We start from the raw sequence: 19,432 nt of genomic DNA on the forward strand, positions 1-19,432 counted from the left end.
CACCAATCTGACCAGCTTCTTTCTGAAATCACCACACCTAAGCTTGACTCCCATCTTCCTCTTGACCTCTGCAATCCTGGTTTTGCACTTTCGCTTTGCAGAGCATAGTACATTTTTGTTCTAAATTTGGATGTATTCCCCAAGCAAACCATTCATTCACTAATTTCAGGTGGGGTCAACATTGGACCCCATCTTTCTCTTAAGAACGATTGAACCTGGAGAAAAAAGAAGAACGTCCCACTGGCCATTCTGTATTTGTGTCTTAATTATTCAAAGGACATAGGAGTTCCTTCTGTGTTACAGTCCTTAATATATCTTGTACCTTTTGTCATACCTTGAATTTAATATTCGTGATATGACAAAGGTATAAAACAAGAGTTAATGGAGAAGGGTTCAGAGAGCTCATTGCTGTATCTGACCCGACCTTGTTGGTTTTCGTGCAGTTGGATAATCATGTTGAGGAACTTTGGGGGACATCCGATGCGCTCTAGTATTTGCCAAAGCCCTTTCCTGCTCACGGTGTCGAAGGCTTTGGTGAGGTCAACAAAGCTGATGTAGAGTCCTTTGTTTTGTTCTCTGCACTTTTCTTGGAGCTTCACGCCATTAACAATGGCGTGAAGCAAGGCTGTGTTCTCGCACCAACCCTCTTTTCAATCTTCTTCAGCATGATGCTGAACCAAGCCATGAAAGACCCCAACAATGAAGACGCTGTTTACATCCGGTACCGCACGGATGGCAGTCTCTTCAATCTGAGGCGCCTGCAAGCTCACACCAAGACACAAGAGAAACTTGTCCGTGAACTATTCTTTGCAGACGATGCCGCTTTAGTTGCCCATTCAGAGCCAGCTCTTCAGCGCTTGACGTCTTGCTTTGCGGAAACTGCCAAAATGTTTGGCCTGGAAGTCAGCCTGAAGAAAACTGAGGTCCTCCATCAGCCAGCTCCCCACCATGACTACCAGCCCCCCCACATCTCCATCGGGCACACAAAACTCAAAACGGTCAACCAGTTTACCTATCTCGACTGCACCATTTCATCAGATGCAAGGATCGACAATGAGATAGACAACAGACTCGCCAAGGCAAATAGCGCCTTTGGAAGACTACACAAAAGAGTCTGGAAAAACAACCAACTGAAAAACCTCACAAAGATAAGCGTATACAGAGCCGTTGTCATACCCAGACTCCTGTTCGGCTCCGAATCATGGGTCCTCTACCGGCACCACCTACGGCTCCTAGAACGCTTCCATCAGCGTTGTCTCCGCTCCATCCTCAACATCCATTGGAGCGCTTTCATCCCTAACGTCGAAGTACTCGAGGTGGCAGAGGTCGACAGCATCGAGTCCACGCTGCTGAAGATCCAGCTGCGCTGGGTGGGTCACGTCTCCAGAATGGAGGACCATCGCCTTCCCAAGATCGTGTTATATGGCGAGCTCTCCACTGGCCACCGTGACAGAGGTGCACCAAAGAAAAGGTACAAGGACTGCCTAAAGAAATCTCTTGGTGCCTGCCACATTGACCACCGCCAGTGGGCTGATAACGCCTCAAACCGTGCATCTTGGCGCCTCACAGTTTGGCGGGCAGCAACCTCCTTTGAAGAAGACCGCAGAGCCCACCTCACTGACAAAAGGCAAAGGAGGAAAAACCCAACACCCAACCCCAACCAACCAATTTTCCCCTGCAACCGCTGCAACCGTGTCTGCCTGTCCCGCATCGGACTTGTCAGCCACAAACGTGCCTGCAGCTGACGTGGACATTTACCCCCTCCATAAATCTTCGTCTGCGAAGCCAAGCCAAAGAGAAGAGAAAACAAGAGTTGGTTGCCATGTTCGTATTATCTCAGAAACCTCTGATTAGTCACTTCACATTTGATCAATAATATAATTAAGTGGGAAAGCTTCAGAAGCGAGGAAGCAGACAGCACTGAGAGTAGTGTCTGAGAGATGAAAAGTCATAATGCCATTCACTGGATGAGCATATGTTTGAATCAGAGCCCAAAATATGACTTCTCAAATTTAAAGTCTGGACTGCTCAGGGATTGGGTCAGTCCAGATTTTTGGATTTTCCAGATTCTAACGCAGTACTTTTAAAATTCAAATTTAAGGAGAATAAAGATAACAAGTAAATTTTGATAGTTCATCAATGAAACATTTTTTCACGTAAAATACAAAGTACAAAAAAACAAATAAATATTTATTCATTCATTTCCGCGACTCTGTGCATCTGTGGCACTTATCTTCTTCTTTGGCTTGGCTTGGCAGACGAAGATTTATAGAGGGGGTAAATGTCCACGTCAGCTGCAGGCACGTTTGTTGCTGACAAGTCCAATGCGGGACAGGCAGACACGGTTACAGCGGTTGCAGGGGAAAATTGGTTGGTTGGGGTTGGGTGTTGGGTTTTTCCTCCTTTGTCTTTTGTCAGTGAGGTGGGCTCTGCGGTCTTCTTCAAAGGAAGTTGCTGCCCGCCAAACTGTGAGGCGCCAAGATGCACGGTTTGAGGCGATATCAGTCCACTGGCGGTGGTCAATGTGGCAGGCACCAAGAGATTTCTTTAGGCAGTCCTTGTACCTCTTCTTTGGTGCACCTCTGTCACGGTGGCCAGTGGAGAGCTCGCCATATAACACGATCTTGGGAAGGCGATGGTCCTCCATTCTGGAGACGTGGCCCACCCAACGCAGCTGGATCTTCAGCAGCGTGGACTCGATGCTGTCGGCCTCTGCCATCTCGAGTACTTCGATGTTAGGGATGAAGGCGCTCCAATGAATGTTGAGGATGGAGCGGAGACAACGCTGGTGGAAACGTTCTAGGAGCCGTAGGTGTTGCCGGTAGAGGATCCATGATTCGGAGCTGAACAGGAGTGTGGGTATGACAACGGCTCTGTATACGCTTATCTTTGTGAGGATTTTCAGTTGGTTGTTTTTCCAGACTCTTTTGTGTAGTCTTCCAAAGGCACTATTTGCCTTGGCGAGTCTGTTGTCTATCTCGTTGTCGATCCTTGCATCTGATGAAATGGTGCAGCCAAGATAGGTAAACTGGTTGACCGATTTGAGTTTTGTGTGCCTGCTAAATTTTAAAAAGTTTGAGAGTTTTTGAGGTCTGGTTTCTGGCATCCAGAATTTTGGACTTTTACTATACTGAGGTTTTGCACTTTAGAAGGATGGTAAATGGTAGGACACTGAGGAGTGCAACAAAACAAAGGGATCTGGAAATATAGATAGACAATTTCCTGAAAGTGGCAACACGGGTAGATAGAGTCATCAAGAGAGCTTTTGCTACATAGACCTTCATAAATCAAAGTATTGAGAATAGGAGTTGGAATGTTATGGTGAAGTTGTGTAAGGCATTGGCGAGGCTAAATTTGGAGTATTGTGTGCAGTTTTGGTCACATAACTACAGGAAGTATATCAATAATATTGAAAGCATGCAGAGGAGATATACAAGAATGTTGCCGAGACTTGAAGAATTGAGATATAGGGAAACGTTAGGACTTTACTCCCTCGAGCGTAGAGGGATAAGGAAGACAAATTATGATGGGTATTGATAAAGTAAATGCAAGCAAGCTTTTCCCACTGAGGTTGGGTAGATAAAAACTAAAGGACATAGATTAAGGGTGAAAGGGGAAAAGTTTAAAGGGGACATTAGCGTGAATTTCTTTAAGCACAGAGTGGTGGGAGTATGCAATTAGTTGGCAATTGAATTGGTAAATGCAGGCTCAATTTTGACATTAAAAAAAAATTTGGACAGGTACATGGATGGGAGGGGTATGGAGGGAGACAAGAAGACACAAAGGCCCTGCTTCTGTGCTGTAGTATTCTATGGTTCTAAGTATTTCCAATGAGACAATGAGATAGACAACAGACTCGCCAAGGCAAATAGCGCCTTTGGAAGACTACACAAAAGAGTCTGGAAAAACAACCAACTGAAAAACCTCACAAAGATAAGCGTATACAGAGCCGTTGTCATACCCACACTCCTGCTCGGCTCCGAATCATGGGTCCTCTACCGGCACCACCTACGGCTCCTAGAACGCTTCCACCAGCGTTGTCTCCGCTCCATCCTCAACATCCATTGGAGCGCTCACACCCCTAACGTCGAGGTACTCGAGATGGCAGAGGTCGACAGCATCGAGTCCACGCTGCTGAAGATCCAGCTGCGCTGGATGGGTCACGTCTCCAGAATGGAGGACCATCGCCTTCCCAAGATCGTATTATATGGCGAGCTCTCCACTGGCCACCGTGACAGAGGTGCACCAAAGAAAAGGTACAAGGACTGCCTAAAGAAATCTCTTGGTGCCTGCCACATTGACCACCGCCAGTGGGCTGATAACGCCTCAAACCGTGCATCTTGGCGCCTCACAGTTTGGCAGGCAGCAGCCTCCTTTGAAGAAGACCGCAGAGCCCACCTCACTGACAAAAGGCAAAGGAGGAAAAACCCAACACCCAACCCCAACCAACCAATTTTCCCTTGCAACCGCTGCAATCGTGTCTGCCTGTCCCGCATCGGACTGGTCAGCCACAAACGAGCCTGCAGCTGACGTGGACTTTTTACCCCCTCCATAAATCTTCGTCCGCGAAGCCAAGCCAAAGAAAGAAAGAAAAGAAAGAAGTATTTCCACTGATAAATCACCATCTTCTGATGATATTCTCCCTCTACAATGTGATATTATAACAATCTCTCTGTACAAAAAGGTTTTGTGACCCAATGCCATCTTATTTTACTAGGTTCATCATAATTGCTTAACCAAAAGTGAACGAAGAAGCGACCTCAAAAATATAGTTCAGGTTTAAAACCACAACTTGAACATTTGCAGAATTAACGCCATTATTTAGGATAATTAGGTGAGATAATTGCTACAAAACAATGTTTCCAAAAAACATTAACATGTAATTGGTCCTGTCAAAGCAGACGTAGACTTTAAGTCTCATAATTTTTTTTTCCATTATAGAATCAAAAAGCTATACAACACAAAGCATCATAAGTGAATCCAGGCATATTTAGATCAGGTTAATGATATCCCTCAATTAAAAACACGAGGGGGACAGAGAACTTCACATATGCAGCTCCAAAATCAAATTCTCCAAAATCCTCATTTATCTGAAAAAATATTTAAATTTCAGATAAATGAGGATATCCAAAACAAATCAGAAATCCTCATTTATCTCGGAGCCAAACTGACCTCACAGGTTGAAAACAAAATTCACCCGACATGAAATTAGAACGACAATTGTCCTAGTTTTAGGTAACTCCCTCCCCCCCTCTTTTCATTTCTTCTTTACCTACCCCTATTGACTTTTCTCTCCAACTCTCCCTCTCAAACTGTGCGCCACTGCAGTCAGAAGAATCACTTGTCCCGGTGACATCAAAGAGAGCGGTCACCCGGGAGGAGCAGACCTCGGGGTCAGTGGTATTCCCTCCCCTCACCTTCCCTCTCTCCCTCCTCGGCACACTGGAGCTCCCAATGCTGACTCCGAACCCTCCCCTCGGCCTGCTACTGCACACACACACCGGGGAGGTCCGGTGTGCATGTGCGGTAGTAGGCCGAGGGGAGGATTCAGTCAGGCGACAGGAGCTCCAGTGACCAGGGATACAGGAGCCTGCCCACTCGCCAGTGAATGTTTCACTGGCCTGGAAAGCCTCCCTAGGGATCAACAGCAAGGGTGGGGATGTAGTGGGGATCAGTGGCGGCAGTTGGGAGGTCTCGGTGATTGGCAGTGGCGTTGCAGTGTTGTTTTTTTAAACATTGATACAAGTGATTTGCAGTTGCTACTGGGCGGTTTTTAAAAAGTGACCAGTTCTCCCTAAAAAAAAGTTTATCTGACATAGCCCCAGTCCTGACCATTTCGGATAATCAAGAGTTGAACTGTACAATTTTACCTGAGGGATTGAAACTACATTTTATGCCATCAAAATCTTTTTTAACAAATAAACCTAACTAATCCTTAGCCAGAAATCACACGCAAACACAGCTGACAAAATGTCAAAAGGTAATAAGAAATTATCTTCTCTGACATAGCAACACATAATATCACTGATTAGATTCAAAATATTTCAGGGAATTCAGCTTCAATATTGTGCAAAGCTTGACAACTGGGCACCAATATTAATAACACAGAAATATTACACCAGAAAACATAATGAGAAGCAAAAATTTACTACCATAATTCTTTTGTTACCAATGACTTACATACCTTAACCTTGACAAGCCTTTTTGCTGCCTTGATCTTGGCTTCACAGAATGCTCCTCTGTATTTAGCACTCACATCAGTACCAACTGTTAGATAAGGAGGTTCATCGATTGCCTTAAAAATAAACAAAAGCATACTTCAACATCGTTGGTCTGGTTAACTTTAGTTAAGTACTACTAAACCCTTGCACCACACAATACTCAACTTCCACAAGAGGTATTGCTGCTTGTATTGCTGCTTGAAATGTGCTGAGGACATTATCTGAACTTGCTGAAGACAGCAAACAGCAAGCCGTCTACTGAATCTCACGAGTGCTTGCTTCCCATTTGTCTTGATAGAATATTAAGACAACTGAGAGAACTCATGTTCTATTCCCTGCTGGTTAAAGGGGAAACAGTGCCTTACACTGCAACACAATTACACTCTGAACACCAAACAGGTGCAACCTGAGAACTGAAAGTTGAAGGAGTAACAGCCAAAACAATTTAATAATGTGTGGCTTTTTCAGTAAGCTTTCAAATCAAATTGTCTTCATTAGAAGCTTTTAGAAAAGAAGGGATTATCTCAGTTCCTTACTTGATTCAGAACTCCTTTAAAAAATTATGTTACCCACTTCACTCTGCTTGTGATTTCCCAGTGAAAAATATTCATGAACAGATCATAATACAGTATTAGAAGATAAACTACAAGAGCCACAGACATTGAAGATTGTTACTATCTGAACTTTTCCACTTGGTTGCACTTTGGTTAAAAAATAACAGAAGTTCCCAAAATGAAGATGCTCGTTTCATTTTGGTTCAGTTTTTGAATCAACAGATCTATTTGGAATGGGACACACCTCAACTGATGCAGAAGGTCATCCAGATTCAAGAAATAAAAAATGAGAGATTAACACAGTTCAAAATCTGGAAATCAATTATAGTTCATTATATTTTCTTCGTACCACATTATAATTTTAGATACTGGTTTATGAAGAAGTTAGAATAATAATAATGAGGGTTTTGGCTCGAAGCATTGATTATCTTTTGTCTTCCATGGATGATGTCTGATCTGTTGACTTCCTCCAGCATTTTGTGTGTTTCTAGCATCTTTCCTGTTTATCTACTTATCTATTTAATAGATGTGGAATGATCATGACTGATAACTTTCACCCAAGGGGGCTACGTGCCAGTTGTAGTGGCTCAGACACCACTACTTTTAGAATCATCGACTTATTAATTCCATATTTTCCACCTGAATATCTGTTTGGGCTTCAGGAAAGAGGAAATGAAAATGGGGATAAACATATTGTTATTTTTCCAATTAAATGTACAGGACACATGTTAGTGAAAATTCTAGAAAATCTCTTCTTTTAGATCAACATTTGATGAGCAATACAAGTACAAGGATTAGCCATCCAATAATAATTTTAAAATGTAATTGTTTGGGCATTTGTTAATATCAAAAAATTTAAATTTCCATTTATTTCAACCTGTACTGCACCATGTGCAGAGACAGTAGTTCCAACACTCGCTGACAAATGCAGAATCTCTCTTCACTTTTTCTTTGCTGTATCTAAACGTGAACTTTATCCAGGATGTTAATTCTATTCTCATTCAGTTTTTCAGGCTACAGAATGAACCAACCATGTAAATTAGAATAAATAGCAGTATGTTTACCCCCATATCGACTGTTTACATTTAATATTAGGCACAAAAGCAACAGACTGATCAAGGTATAATACACCAGAGAACAAATTTGAGGTCATATATTATACAGATATGGTAATAATTTACAGCAAAAGCACGGTCTCTGCCAATACCACTCAATGCTTATGTCAACTGACAGAGTAACATAATAAAGACAGCTAGAATCTTTAAGCACCAAATTACTTCCTCCATTTACAACTGAAGAAACAGCTCACGCACACACAAATGATAGTCCTTTTGTCAACAGATCGATAATCTTAATGTCTCTGAGATACAAGTTTTCAACAGAATGAATGTAAGTTAATTATCACATACATAACCACAATATAAAGCATTGTGGTGGCACACATTCTCATGGTGAACCGGCCCCACTTGTATCGCCACGTGGTGGGGCAGCCATGGGGAAATGGCATCGTCAGAGGTTTCTCTCCGACTCCACCATCCCTTCCAGTGCCCACCCTGGGCAGCGATTATGACATCACAATGCAGCAGGTGACTGAGCTCCTGCTGCCCTTATAGGGACGTGCTGAATTTGAATAAAAACAGTCATTAATGACCCTCAACATGGTGGCTGTGTTTCCTCCACTGCTCACACTGCCACAGTGGTGACCCCGACGAGCCCAGACGCATTTCTGGACCCCTGAACACCATGGATTCGGCAGAGCTTAACGCTGTCTCCATTAAGCTTCCCGCCCCTTTTGGACTCACCAACCAAGCAAGAACTTGCTTCAGGCAGGCAGAAGCACAGTTTCAACTCCGCAACATCTTTGCAGATGCTACAACGTTTTACCACGTCGTGAGCGCTCTGGACAAAGATACAGCAGCAAGGGCGGACAACATCATCCACCACCCCCCAGCTGGGAACTTTTGGGCTCACCCCCCAGCAATGGGCTTCTACACCTGGATGGGCTTGGAGACCGTAGTCCTTCGGCACTAATGGACGAGATGCTGGCCCTGGTGGAAGACCACAAGCCTTGTTTTCTCTTCCACCTAATATTCCTAGAGCAAATGCCAGAGGACATTCGGCTGGACCTTACGGATGAGGACTTCTCATACCCAAGAAAGGCAGCACCCTGTGCGGACGCCCTCTGGCTCACGAAGAGGGAGATCGAGGTAGCCCTCAACTTGGTGGCACGTCCGGGAACAAGCAGACCGCCGCCCCCAAGACCAAGCCAGAGGAGGGCCAGTCACCCTGGTGCTTCAACCACCAGCGCCGGGGAGAACAAACCTGTAAGTGCCGCTAGCCCTGTGGGTTAATGGCTGCGACAGCTGGCCGCACAAACAGCCTCCTTCATGTGATGGACAGGTCCATTGGGCAATGATTCCTCGTGGACACAGGGGCTGAGCTGAGCACCCTCCCCCCCCACCCCGTCACTGCATTAGCGACTCGCACCAAATCTCGTGGTCCAACCCTGCGGGCTGCCAGACCTACGGCACCCGCAGGGCACAGATCCAGATAGGGAGGGAGAAGTTCCACTGGCGGTTCGTCCTAGCCTCCGCGGGCACTGCTGTCAAAGCAGATGTAGACTCGTGGTCTCCTGGTCAATATGAAGGGCAAGGGGCTGGTCAACGCCCGAACGTTCCACTCCACACGACTGGACACAGCAGATGCCCGAAGGCCCGAATTCACTGCTGTAGCCGTGTGCCAGTGGTGAATTCACCGACATCCTCCACGAGTTCCCCACCATCCTAGAGCCATGTTTCAACGCCACTGTGCCCCAGCATGGGGTCTTCCAACACATGGCCACTCAAGGCCCCCCCCTGCACGCTAGGCCCAGACAGCTGCTACCTGAGAAGCTCCAGCAAGCAAAGGAGGAGTTCTCCAGACTCCAAGAACTCAGAATCGTCCGGTGCTCGGACAGTGCCTGGACATCACCGCTCCATATGGACCCAAAATTGTCTGGGGACTGGAGACCATGTAGGGACTACCAGCGGTTAAACGATGCAACCATCCCCGACAGGTACCCAGTGCCCCACATTCAGGATTTCTCCGCCAGCCTCCAAGGCACACGGATCTTCTCCGAGGTGGACCTCATGCAGGGATGCCATCAAATCCCGGTGCATCCAGAAGTTGTGGGTAAGACGGCCATTATCACCCCTTTCGGCCTCTTCGAGTTCCTGAGTATGCCGTTCGGTCTAAAGAACACGGCCCAAATATTCCAGTGCCTCATGGACGCGGTAGGGAGGGATTTGGACTTTGTGTTCATTTAACTGGACAATATATTAATTGCCAGTCGCAGCCGCAACGAACACAAAGCCCACCTCCACACCCTCTTTGCTGACCTGGCGGATTTCGGCCTCACAGTCAACACAGCCAAATGCCAGATTGGCAAGGAGACCCTCCAGTTCTTGGGGCACACCATATTGGTGGCCGGGGCCGCAGCAGCGCCGAAGAAGGTAGTGTCCATCCGTTTCCCCAAACCCCCCACCCTAAAAGGCCTTCAGGAGTTCGAGGGGATGGTGAGCTGTTACCATTGTTTCATCCCCAGAGCTGCTCGCACCATGCGCCCATTTTTCGCGCTAATGGCCACAAAAGAAAAGACTCTATCCTGGCCGGAAGAGGCGAATAAGGCTTTCGTCACGATGAAGGAGGCCCTAGCCAATGCGACACTACTAGTGCACCCATGGCCAGAGGCGCACACGGCACTCTCCTTGGATGCCTCAGCTACGGCATTAGGGGGGTCCTGGAACAGTGGCTCGAAGGACAGTGGCGCCCGCTGGCCTTTTTCAGCAAGCAGCTGCGCCCACCAGAACTCAAATATAGCGCCTTTGACCAGGAGCTCCTAGCGCTGTACTTGGCCATCCACCACTTTCGCTACTTCCTCAAGGGCAAGCCATTCACAGTCTTCACAGACCACAAGCCCCTCACCCAGGCGCTGGCGATGACCAAGGATCCGTGGCCGCCAGACAACAGCGCCACCTCTCATACATGTCAGAGTTCACAACTGACATCCAACACAGGGCTAGAAAGGACAACGTGGTGGCGGATACACTCTCACGACTTGCCATCAACACTCTCGCCCCCAGCCTAGATTACGCTCAACTGGCCCAGGCCCAGAGGAACAACGCGGAGATGCAAGCCTTTCAGACCGCCATCTCGGGCTTCAAACTCGAAGACGTCCAGTTGCCAGCAGCCTGGACACACTGCTCTGCAGTGTCAACAGATACGCCACATCCGGTAGTCCTGCCGCACTGGAGAGCGAGGGTCTTCAGATTAGTCCATGACCTTGCTCACCTAGCAGTGAGTATGGTCACAGAGCGGTTCATGTGGCATGGACTCAAGAGAGAGGTGGTGGAGCTCGCCAGGAAATGCACCAGGTGCCAGACCTCAAAAGTCCACCGACACACAGAATTTTAACTCGACAGCTTGCAGGTTCCAACACATCCACATCGATTTCGTTGGACCCCTGCCGGTGTCAAGGGAGGCTTGTTACCTCCTCATGGTGGTCGACTGTGCCACAAGATGGCCGGAGGCTAACCCGATGAAGGAAACCTCTGCAGAGATGTGAACTAGGATTCTGGCACATCACCAGCGACAGGTGCGCAGTTCATGTTCGCCCTGTGGACCCAGATGGCGAAGCTCCTGGGGGTGAAGCTCCACAGCATACCACCCACAGACCAATGGGTTGGTGGAGAGGTTCCACAGGCACCTGAAGACATCGCTCATGCCCAGGCTCTCCGGATCAAATTGGGCGGATGAGCTACCCTAGGTCCTCCTCGGGATTAGGACAGCACCCAAGGAGGACCTACAAGCCTCGGCAGCGGAGATGGTGTACAGTGCATCGCTTTCCCTGCCGGGTGAGTTTTTCAGCTCAGACCTCGATTTCAAACCTGCTGGTGGACCTCTGCAGGAGAATAGACTCCCTGGTTCCCCCACCGCCAACACGCCACAGCACCTGGCCAATTCACCTCCCCAAAGAACTCAAAGGCTCAGTTTGTTTTCGTGCGAAGGGGGCCGCAGGGCGCATCGCTACAGCGAATGTACAAGGGGCCGTACAAAGTCTTGCACAGGATCGGAGGAAATTTCACCCTAGACATTGGGGGAAGGGAGGAACGTTTTACGGTGGACCGCCTTGAAGGTGGCCCATCTGGACTCATCATAGCCAGTGCTGATGGCCACGCCTAAGTGCCAAGGCTGGCCACCAAAGCAACAGGATGCGTAGCTGGTTCTGGGGTGGGGGGGTAGGGGGAGTTGTGTGGCGGCGCACACCCTCATGGCAAACAAGCCCCGCTTGTATTGCCACGTGGTGGGGCAGCCATGGGGAAATGGCGTTGTCGGAGGTTTCGCTCCGACTCCACCATCCCTTCCAGTGCCCACCCTGGGCAGCGATTATGATGTCACAATGCACCAGGTAGCTGAGCTCAGGCTGCTCTTATAGGGATGTGCTGAATTTGAATAAAAACTGTCGTTAATGACCCTCAACGTGGTGGCTGTTTTTCCTCCACTGCTCACACTGCCACAGATGCACCTTGCCTCAGCCATACAGGTACTCAAGATATACCAACAACAAAAGTGTAAATTAAAATGACCACAATATACCAAGACAGGAAAGAGGTAGATTAATAAATATTCAGAGTTTCAATTAGTGCAAATCTTTTGATGGCATCAGAGTAGTTTATGGTTGGGGTTTAAGAGCCAGATATCTAAAACCTGTTCTTGATTCTCAACCTAGTGGTGCTTCTGTACCTTCTTCCTGAAGGGAGCAGTAAGAAGCGATTGTAACCAGGATGATTGGGATACTTTATTATTTTGGCTGCCTTCTTGAGACAGTATCTCAAACAATGTCTTCAATGGACAGGAGGCTGGTGCATGTGATGGACTTGGCTCGATTTGACACTTTCTGCATCCTTTTGTGTACCTGAGCATTTGAGTCTCGAAACCAGTCCATGGTAGAACTATTCAGTGTAATTTAGGGTAATGCAAAAAATGATACATGCTATTCGATTACATGCTAAATCTCCTCAGATTTCTCATAAAGTAGAGGAATTGGTGTACCTTTTTCACACTTGCTTCAATGTCCTGACTGTTGGAGAGGTCCTCCAATACACCCAGGAACTTGAAGCACTTAACCTCCCCACTGCCATCCCACCAATGAAGACAGGTGCATAGTCCCTCAGACCTCCCCCTTCCTAAAGTCCATAATAAGCTCAGTCTTGTTACTGTTGAGAGCAATATTGTAGTTCTGACACCACACAACCAGATTCTCAATCTCCATCTTATATTCTGACTCTACTATTCATCGCAATCCACTATTTGATGTATAATGGTGGTATTGACTATGAGTTCATAGATTGCAATTGTGAGTTTAGAGGGAAAAGAATGAGAATCAAAGCACGTAGCCTTTAGGTGACCCTGTGATAATAATTGGCAAGTAGGAGACAATGTTGCAAATTCACACTGTTTGAGATCTGTAGCACTAATTTCTACTGTGATGAAATGCTTCGAGAGGCTGGTCATGGTCAGAATTAACACGTACCTAAGCAAAGATCTGAACCCACTGCAATTCACCTATCGTCACAATCGCTCTACTGCAGATGCAGTATCTCTGGCTCTCCACTCAGCGCTCGATCACCTTGAAAACTGCTCTTCATCGACTATAGCTCGGCCTTAGATACCATTGTTCCCTCAGTGCTGGTCAAGAAGCTGCAAACTTTAGGCCTCTGTATCCCCCCCTCCCCCCTCCTGCAACTGGATCCTTTTTCTATCCGAAGACCACAGTCAGTATGAATTGGAAACAATGTCTCCTCCTCACTGATCATCAACACAGGCGCACCCCAAGGATGCGTGCTTAGCCAACTGCTCTACTCATTATACACCCATGACTATGTGGCCAGGTACATTTCCAAAGCTATCTACAAGTTTTCCAACGACTCCACAGTTGTCAGCAGAATCACAAGTGGCAATGAGGAAATGTACAGGAGGGAGATAGATCAGCTCATTGAATGGTGTAACAATAACAACCTTGCACTCAATGTTAGCAAAACCAAGGAGGTGATTGTGGACTTCAAAAGGAAGTCAGGAAAACGACCCAATACTCATCGCTCAGTCATGGAGAGTGTTAAGAACTTCAAATTCCTGGGTGTCAACATCTCCGAGGATCTGTCCTGGAGCCTCCACGTTGATGCAATCACAAAGAAGGCTCTCCAGCAATTATACTTTGTCTGAGGAGATTCAGTATGTCACAGAAAACTCTCAAAAACATCTACAGATGTACCATGGAGAGCATTCTGGCTGGTTGCATCACTGCCTGGTATGGAGGTGCCAACTCTCAGGACAAGAATAAACTCCAGAGGGTTGTTAACTCAGCCTGTGACATCACAGGCACCAGACTTCACTTCCTCAAGGACATCTACATGAGGCGGTGTCTTAAAACAGCAGCCTGTATCCTCAAAGACTCCCAACACCAAGGCCATGCCCCCTTCACTCTGCTATCATTGGGGAAAAGGTACAGGAGTCTAAAGACGAGCACTCAACCACACAAGGACAGCTGCTTCCCCGCTGCCCTCAGATTCCCGAATAATCAATGAACCAAAGAAATTGCCTTACTTTTCGTGCAATTTTTATTTATTTATAGTAACGTCGGAAGATGGTTATAATATGAATGTTTGGACTATTGATGTTGCCGCAAAACATCGAGTTTCAGGACAAAAAAATTCTGATTCTGATCTGTCAATGAGGAAATTGAGGATCCAGTTGCAGCGGGATAAACAGAACGGCTTAAATTGCTGTCCATGCTTTTTTACTGTAATATCAGAAATTCAAATCATGCATAATTCTATTTAAAGGGTGGTACGGTTAGCATAGCAGTTAGCACAATGCTATGACAACACCAGCAAATCGGATTTGAATCTGGCACTGTCTGTAAGGAGTTTTTACATTTTCCCCATGTCTGCATGGGTTTCCTTTCCTCCAGGAGCTCCGGTTTCCTTCTACCCTTCAAAATGTAGTGGGGTTGTTGGTTAATTGAGGTATTTGGGCAGCATGGGTTCGTGGGCCAGAAGAGCTTATTACCATGCTGTAGGTCTAAATTTAAAGAAAATAACACATCATTTCAGCTTTATGCCAATGACATAGTTTTAAACCAGTCATTATTGCAATAAAGGAAACATGGCAGCCACATTATGGCTGCTCAAACAGCAACTTGATAATGTCCAGATATCCATTTTCCTGATGTTGATTGAGAAGTTATTTTTAGCCAAGATTCAGTGATCATGCAAAATAGTGTTATCAATCTTTTACATTACCCATGAGGACAGATGGAAAAATATCAGCCCTCTTTTCATGGACAAGTTTTTGTTAGTTCAGAGCAGTCCTTGGAGTGAAGACTGCTCTTTCAGTAGAGCAGTGCTGCAGGTATTTTCAGATTTCAGGTTTAGGGTCAGAGTACGTCGATGACATCACATGCAAAACCCATATCAATCTCAGACTTTCAAGTTAATACAATATCAATGGGCAAACAATTTCTGTAATTTGCAAATAGGATAGAAATAACTTGTATAGATGAATTATATGAAGCATTGCAGGAGACATTTCAAGAGCTAGGTAATTACTAGTTGAGGTAATTACACGTCCACATTACACAGTAAAACTAGTGTCAATAGACAGAGCTCTGTAATCACATCTCATCTAGTCTTAAATGGTAACTGTAAATTAAGCAACTAACAGGAGAGGGGATTCACTGGATATCCTCATTCATGAAGGGACTTGTCACGATTTAAGCACTTTCTATTCAGCCTGAAGTTCTAAGTAAATAATCCATTTAATTTTCCTTCTGAGATTCCAACCATAACAGAAGATAGTCTTCAACCAATTTGATTCACTCAAAATAGTTTCAAGCAATGACTGATATAATTGCTTACTGCAAAGCTATGGAACCTAACAACATCCAGCTGTATTATTGTGTTCCAGAACTAGTCATACCACAATTCCAACACTTCCATTAAAGTTACAACACTGGATTGCATCAGTCAATGTATAAAATTAACCAGCTTGGTCTTGCCCACAAAAAAGTAAGAAAAATCAAATTTGTCCAATTAGGTATCAAGGAAAAAACATTCCAGTGGTTGGAGTCATAACTCACATGGAGCTGGTAGATGTCAATCATTCCAGTTCCAGATCATAACAAGAATTTCCCAAAGAATTGACCAGGACTTAACCATCTTTAGTTGTTTCTTCAATTTAAAAAAAATATTTAGACATATAGCACAGTAATAGCCCCTTACAAGCCCATAATCACCCAATATCCTGATCAACTCCCACAAGTTTTGAAGGTTGGGAGGAAATTGGAGCATCCAGAGGAAACGCACACAGACACAGGGAGAATGTACGAACCTTTTTACAGCGTGCCGAAATCAAACTTGGGTCACTGGCGCTGCCAAGGGTGCTAGACTAACTGCTCCACTAACCAAGCCACTGAAGTTGGTGTTTCAACAACCTTTCTTTCACCATAGGTCATAAATGACAATTGCTATATTTCATTCCATCTGAATGTTCCCCTCTAAGTGACACACCATTCTAACCTGAAAATATATTACAGGTCCTTCACTTGTCAACCTGTCTAAATTTTGCCACACTGTTCAAAGGTTCCTTTTATTGAAATGTAATTATACATTAAAAACATAATATACGGGAGGAGTCACGTGATGGAGTAGTGGCCGGACGGTGAACTCCAGCCCTCTCCAGAAAAGTCGGAAAAAATAAAGGAAAACACAAAGGCACAAAAATAAAAATTAAAGTAAAATGAGTATAAAGGTGGAAAGAAGATGGCGACGAAAAAAGAAAAATCGAAACCAACGGTAAGAAGAGAGGAAGAAAAGACAACGGAAGAAGAAGGAGAAGGCCTTACCTGTTCGAAGAGGCCCGCGGTGGAGAGAGAAACCCGCTCCCTCAGGTCGGTAGAAAGTGGACTACAAAAATGGCTCGCTGAGCCGAGTAAAAGTGCGCAACCGCGCATGCAAAAAAATACACCGACGGGAGGGGTGACCAGCTGGGGAGTCGATCTCCACAGCCGGCAATGACAGCTGCAGAACACCTGCAGCAAGAGGAGAACATAGAAGACAACGAAAACAAGAAAGAAGAGAAGAAAAGTACAACAAAGAAACAACAGATGGCCAACCCAGAGGAAGAAGAAGAGGAAGAGGAAGAGTACAGTGAAATAGAAGAAGAAGGGAAAGGCAAGACATAGGATATACTTTCTCTTATTAAAGAATACATGGAGTCATTTAAAGAATGGCAAGCACAAGAATTTAATGATTTAAGAAGAAGAATAAACAATACAGAAGAAAAAGTGAATAAAATAGATATGACCTTATCAGAAATGGGAAAAAGAATGGACAAGGTGGAAGAACGAGAAGCAGCAGTAGAAATGGAGGTAGAGGACTTAAAAAAGAAATTAGAGGAATCTAATAAAAAAGTTAAAGAGACACAAGAGCTGTTAGCTCAGAAAATAGATATAATGGAAAATTATAAGAGAAGAAATAACATAAAGATAGTGGGCCTTAAGGAAGATGAAGAAGGCAAGAATATGAGAGAGTTTCTAAAAGATTGGATCCCCAGGATCCTAGGATGTCCAGAACTACAGCAAGAAATGGAAATAGAAAGGGCACATAGAGCATTGGCCTTTAAACCACAACCACAACAAAAGCCAAGATCTATTTTAGTAAAATTCCTAAGATATACTACAAGAGAAAAGGTACTGGAGAAAACAATGGAGAAAGTAAGAGAGGACAACAAGCCACTGGAGTACAAAGGGCGAAAAATCTTCATTTATCCAGATATAAGTTTTGAACTCCTGAAGAAGAGAAAGGAGTTCAATACAGCAAAGGCGATTTTATGGAAGAAAGGGTATAAATTTATACTAAAGCATCCAGCGGTATTGAAAATATTTATTCCAGGACAGCAAAACAGACTATTCTCGGATCCAGAGGAAGCACGAAAATTTGCAGAACAATTACAAAATAGACTGAGAGATGAAGACGTGTAATGAGAGTACAAAAGACTGCTGAAGATCCAGCTGCGATGGATGGGTCACGTCTCCAGAATGGAGGACCATCGCCTTCCCAAGATCGTGTTATATGGCGAGCTCTCCACTGGCCACCGTGACAGAGGTGCACCAAAGAAAAGGTACAAGGACTGCCTAAAGAAATCTCTTGGTGCCTGCCACATTGACCACCGCCAGTGGGCTGATAACGCCTCAAACCGTGCATCTTGGCGCCTCACAGTTTGGCGGGCAGCAACCTCCTTTGAAGAAGACCGCAGAGCCCACCTCACTGACAAAAGGCTAAGGAGGAAAAACCCAACACCCAACCCCAACCAACCAATTTTCCCCTGCAACCGCTGCAATCGTGTCTGCCTGTCCCGCATCGGACTTGTCAGCCACAAACGAGCCTGCAGCTGACGTGGACTTTTTACCCCCTCCATAAATCTTCGTCCGCGAAGCCAAGCCAAAGAAAAGAAAAAAAAAAGACACATAGTCTTGAACTCCTGAAGAAGAGGAAGGAGTTCAATACAGGGAAAACGATCTTATGGAAAAAAACTATTCTCGGATCCAGAGGAAGCAAGGAAATTTGCAGAACAACTACAAAACAAGCAGAGAGATGAAGACATGTAATAAGAGTAAAAATGACCACGATTTATATGTATGTGGGTAAAGAGGTATATGTGTGTATATGTATAGTGTGCATACATGAATGTATCCGTATTTAGAGGAAAATATAGACAAGAATTAATAAGGGAAGGAAATGGAATAGAGGGAATAAGGAGGGAATTAAAAGAGTGACCTTTGTTACATATGAAAAGTGAAATCTTTTCTGGGGGGGCTGGGTGGGGAGGAGTTACGGTCACTGCAAAATCAGCTGACGCTTGCGAGTGAATTCGCAAATCGAAATGGAGAGGGGAGATGTGGTTGTCCGACAAGGGATAAAGGACAATTCAGGAGGGGAAGGGGAGATTGGGGCTAAAGAAGTTTTAAATAGGAGAATAAGGAAAATGTTTGATGTTTTAGGAATGTTGTCTTATAAAGGGTTCAAAACAAGAAAACAGAAATGGATAAGAAGGAAAGGTAATGATGGTGAAACGGAAAGGGAAGATAAACAAAGTATAAAATGGCTACGTTGAACTATATGACTTTAAATATTAATGGAATACTGTTGGACTCTGGCTTTAATTTATTTACTCTTAATTTAGTCTATGTGTGAGCTGAGTCCAGCGCGTTCGTTGAATGAAGTGATAGGAGAAGGTATTCGGTTCAACAGTCAGTTTATTACACCACACAGCACAGCACAGCACAAGAATAAAACTTATCAGAGCTCTGGGTCAGTCTGTTAGTTCATAGGTCACCTGCCAGTGAGCTACTCCCCGAGACTGACCCCTATTGTCCAGTTGGCACAGTTTATATAGGTCAATCTTATCACACAGAACAAAAGTTGTTTTCCCTGCTAGATCTTTTTGCATAAGGGTTATCACAAGTCATCTCCTGTTTTGCAGATTTCTGGGGTGTAGCCTTCCCATGTTAATCCTCCAGGCCAGACTATCCTGTTGTTTAGATCTGAAATTAATTCATCC

The 19,432-nt window shown here is 45.1% G+C and overlaps 1 protein-coding gene across 7 annotated transcripts in view; it reads right to left on the minus strand.

Moving 5' to 3' along the window:
• arid4b (AT-rich interaction domain 4B) overlaps positions 1-19,432 on the minus strand; it is a 239,110-nt gene that overhangs the window by 185,017 nt on the left and 34,661 nt on the right. For 6 of the 7 annotated variants that reach the window (XM_069885135.1, XM_069885139.1, XM_069885133.1 and 3 more), the window contains exon 3: positions 6,185-6,295. In XM_069885135.1, the coding sequence (XP_069741236.1) occupies positions 6,185-6,295 (111 nt within the window). Of the gene's footprint in view, positions 1-6,184; positions 6,296-19,432 lie in introns of those variants that run through there. The other variant, XM_069885138.1, reaches the window with a different exon arrangement.

The sequence above is a fragment of the Narcine bancroftii genome, chromosome 6, assembly GCF_036971445.1.
Source record: "Narcine bancroftii isolate sNarBan1 chromosome 6, sNarBan1.hap1, whole genome shotgun sequence".
Lineage (NCBI taxonomy): Eukaryota > Metazoa > Chordata > Chondrichthyes > Torpediniformes > Narcinidae > Narcine > Narcine bancroftii.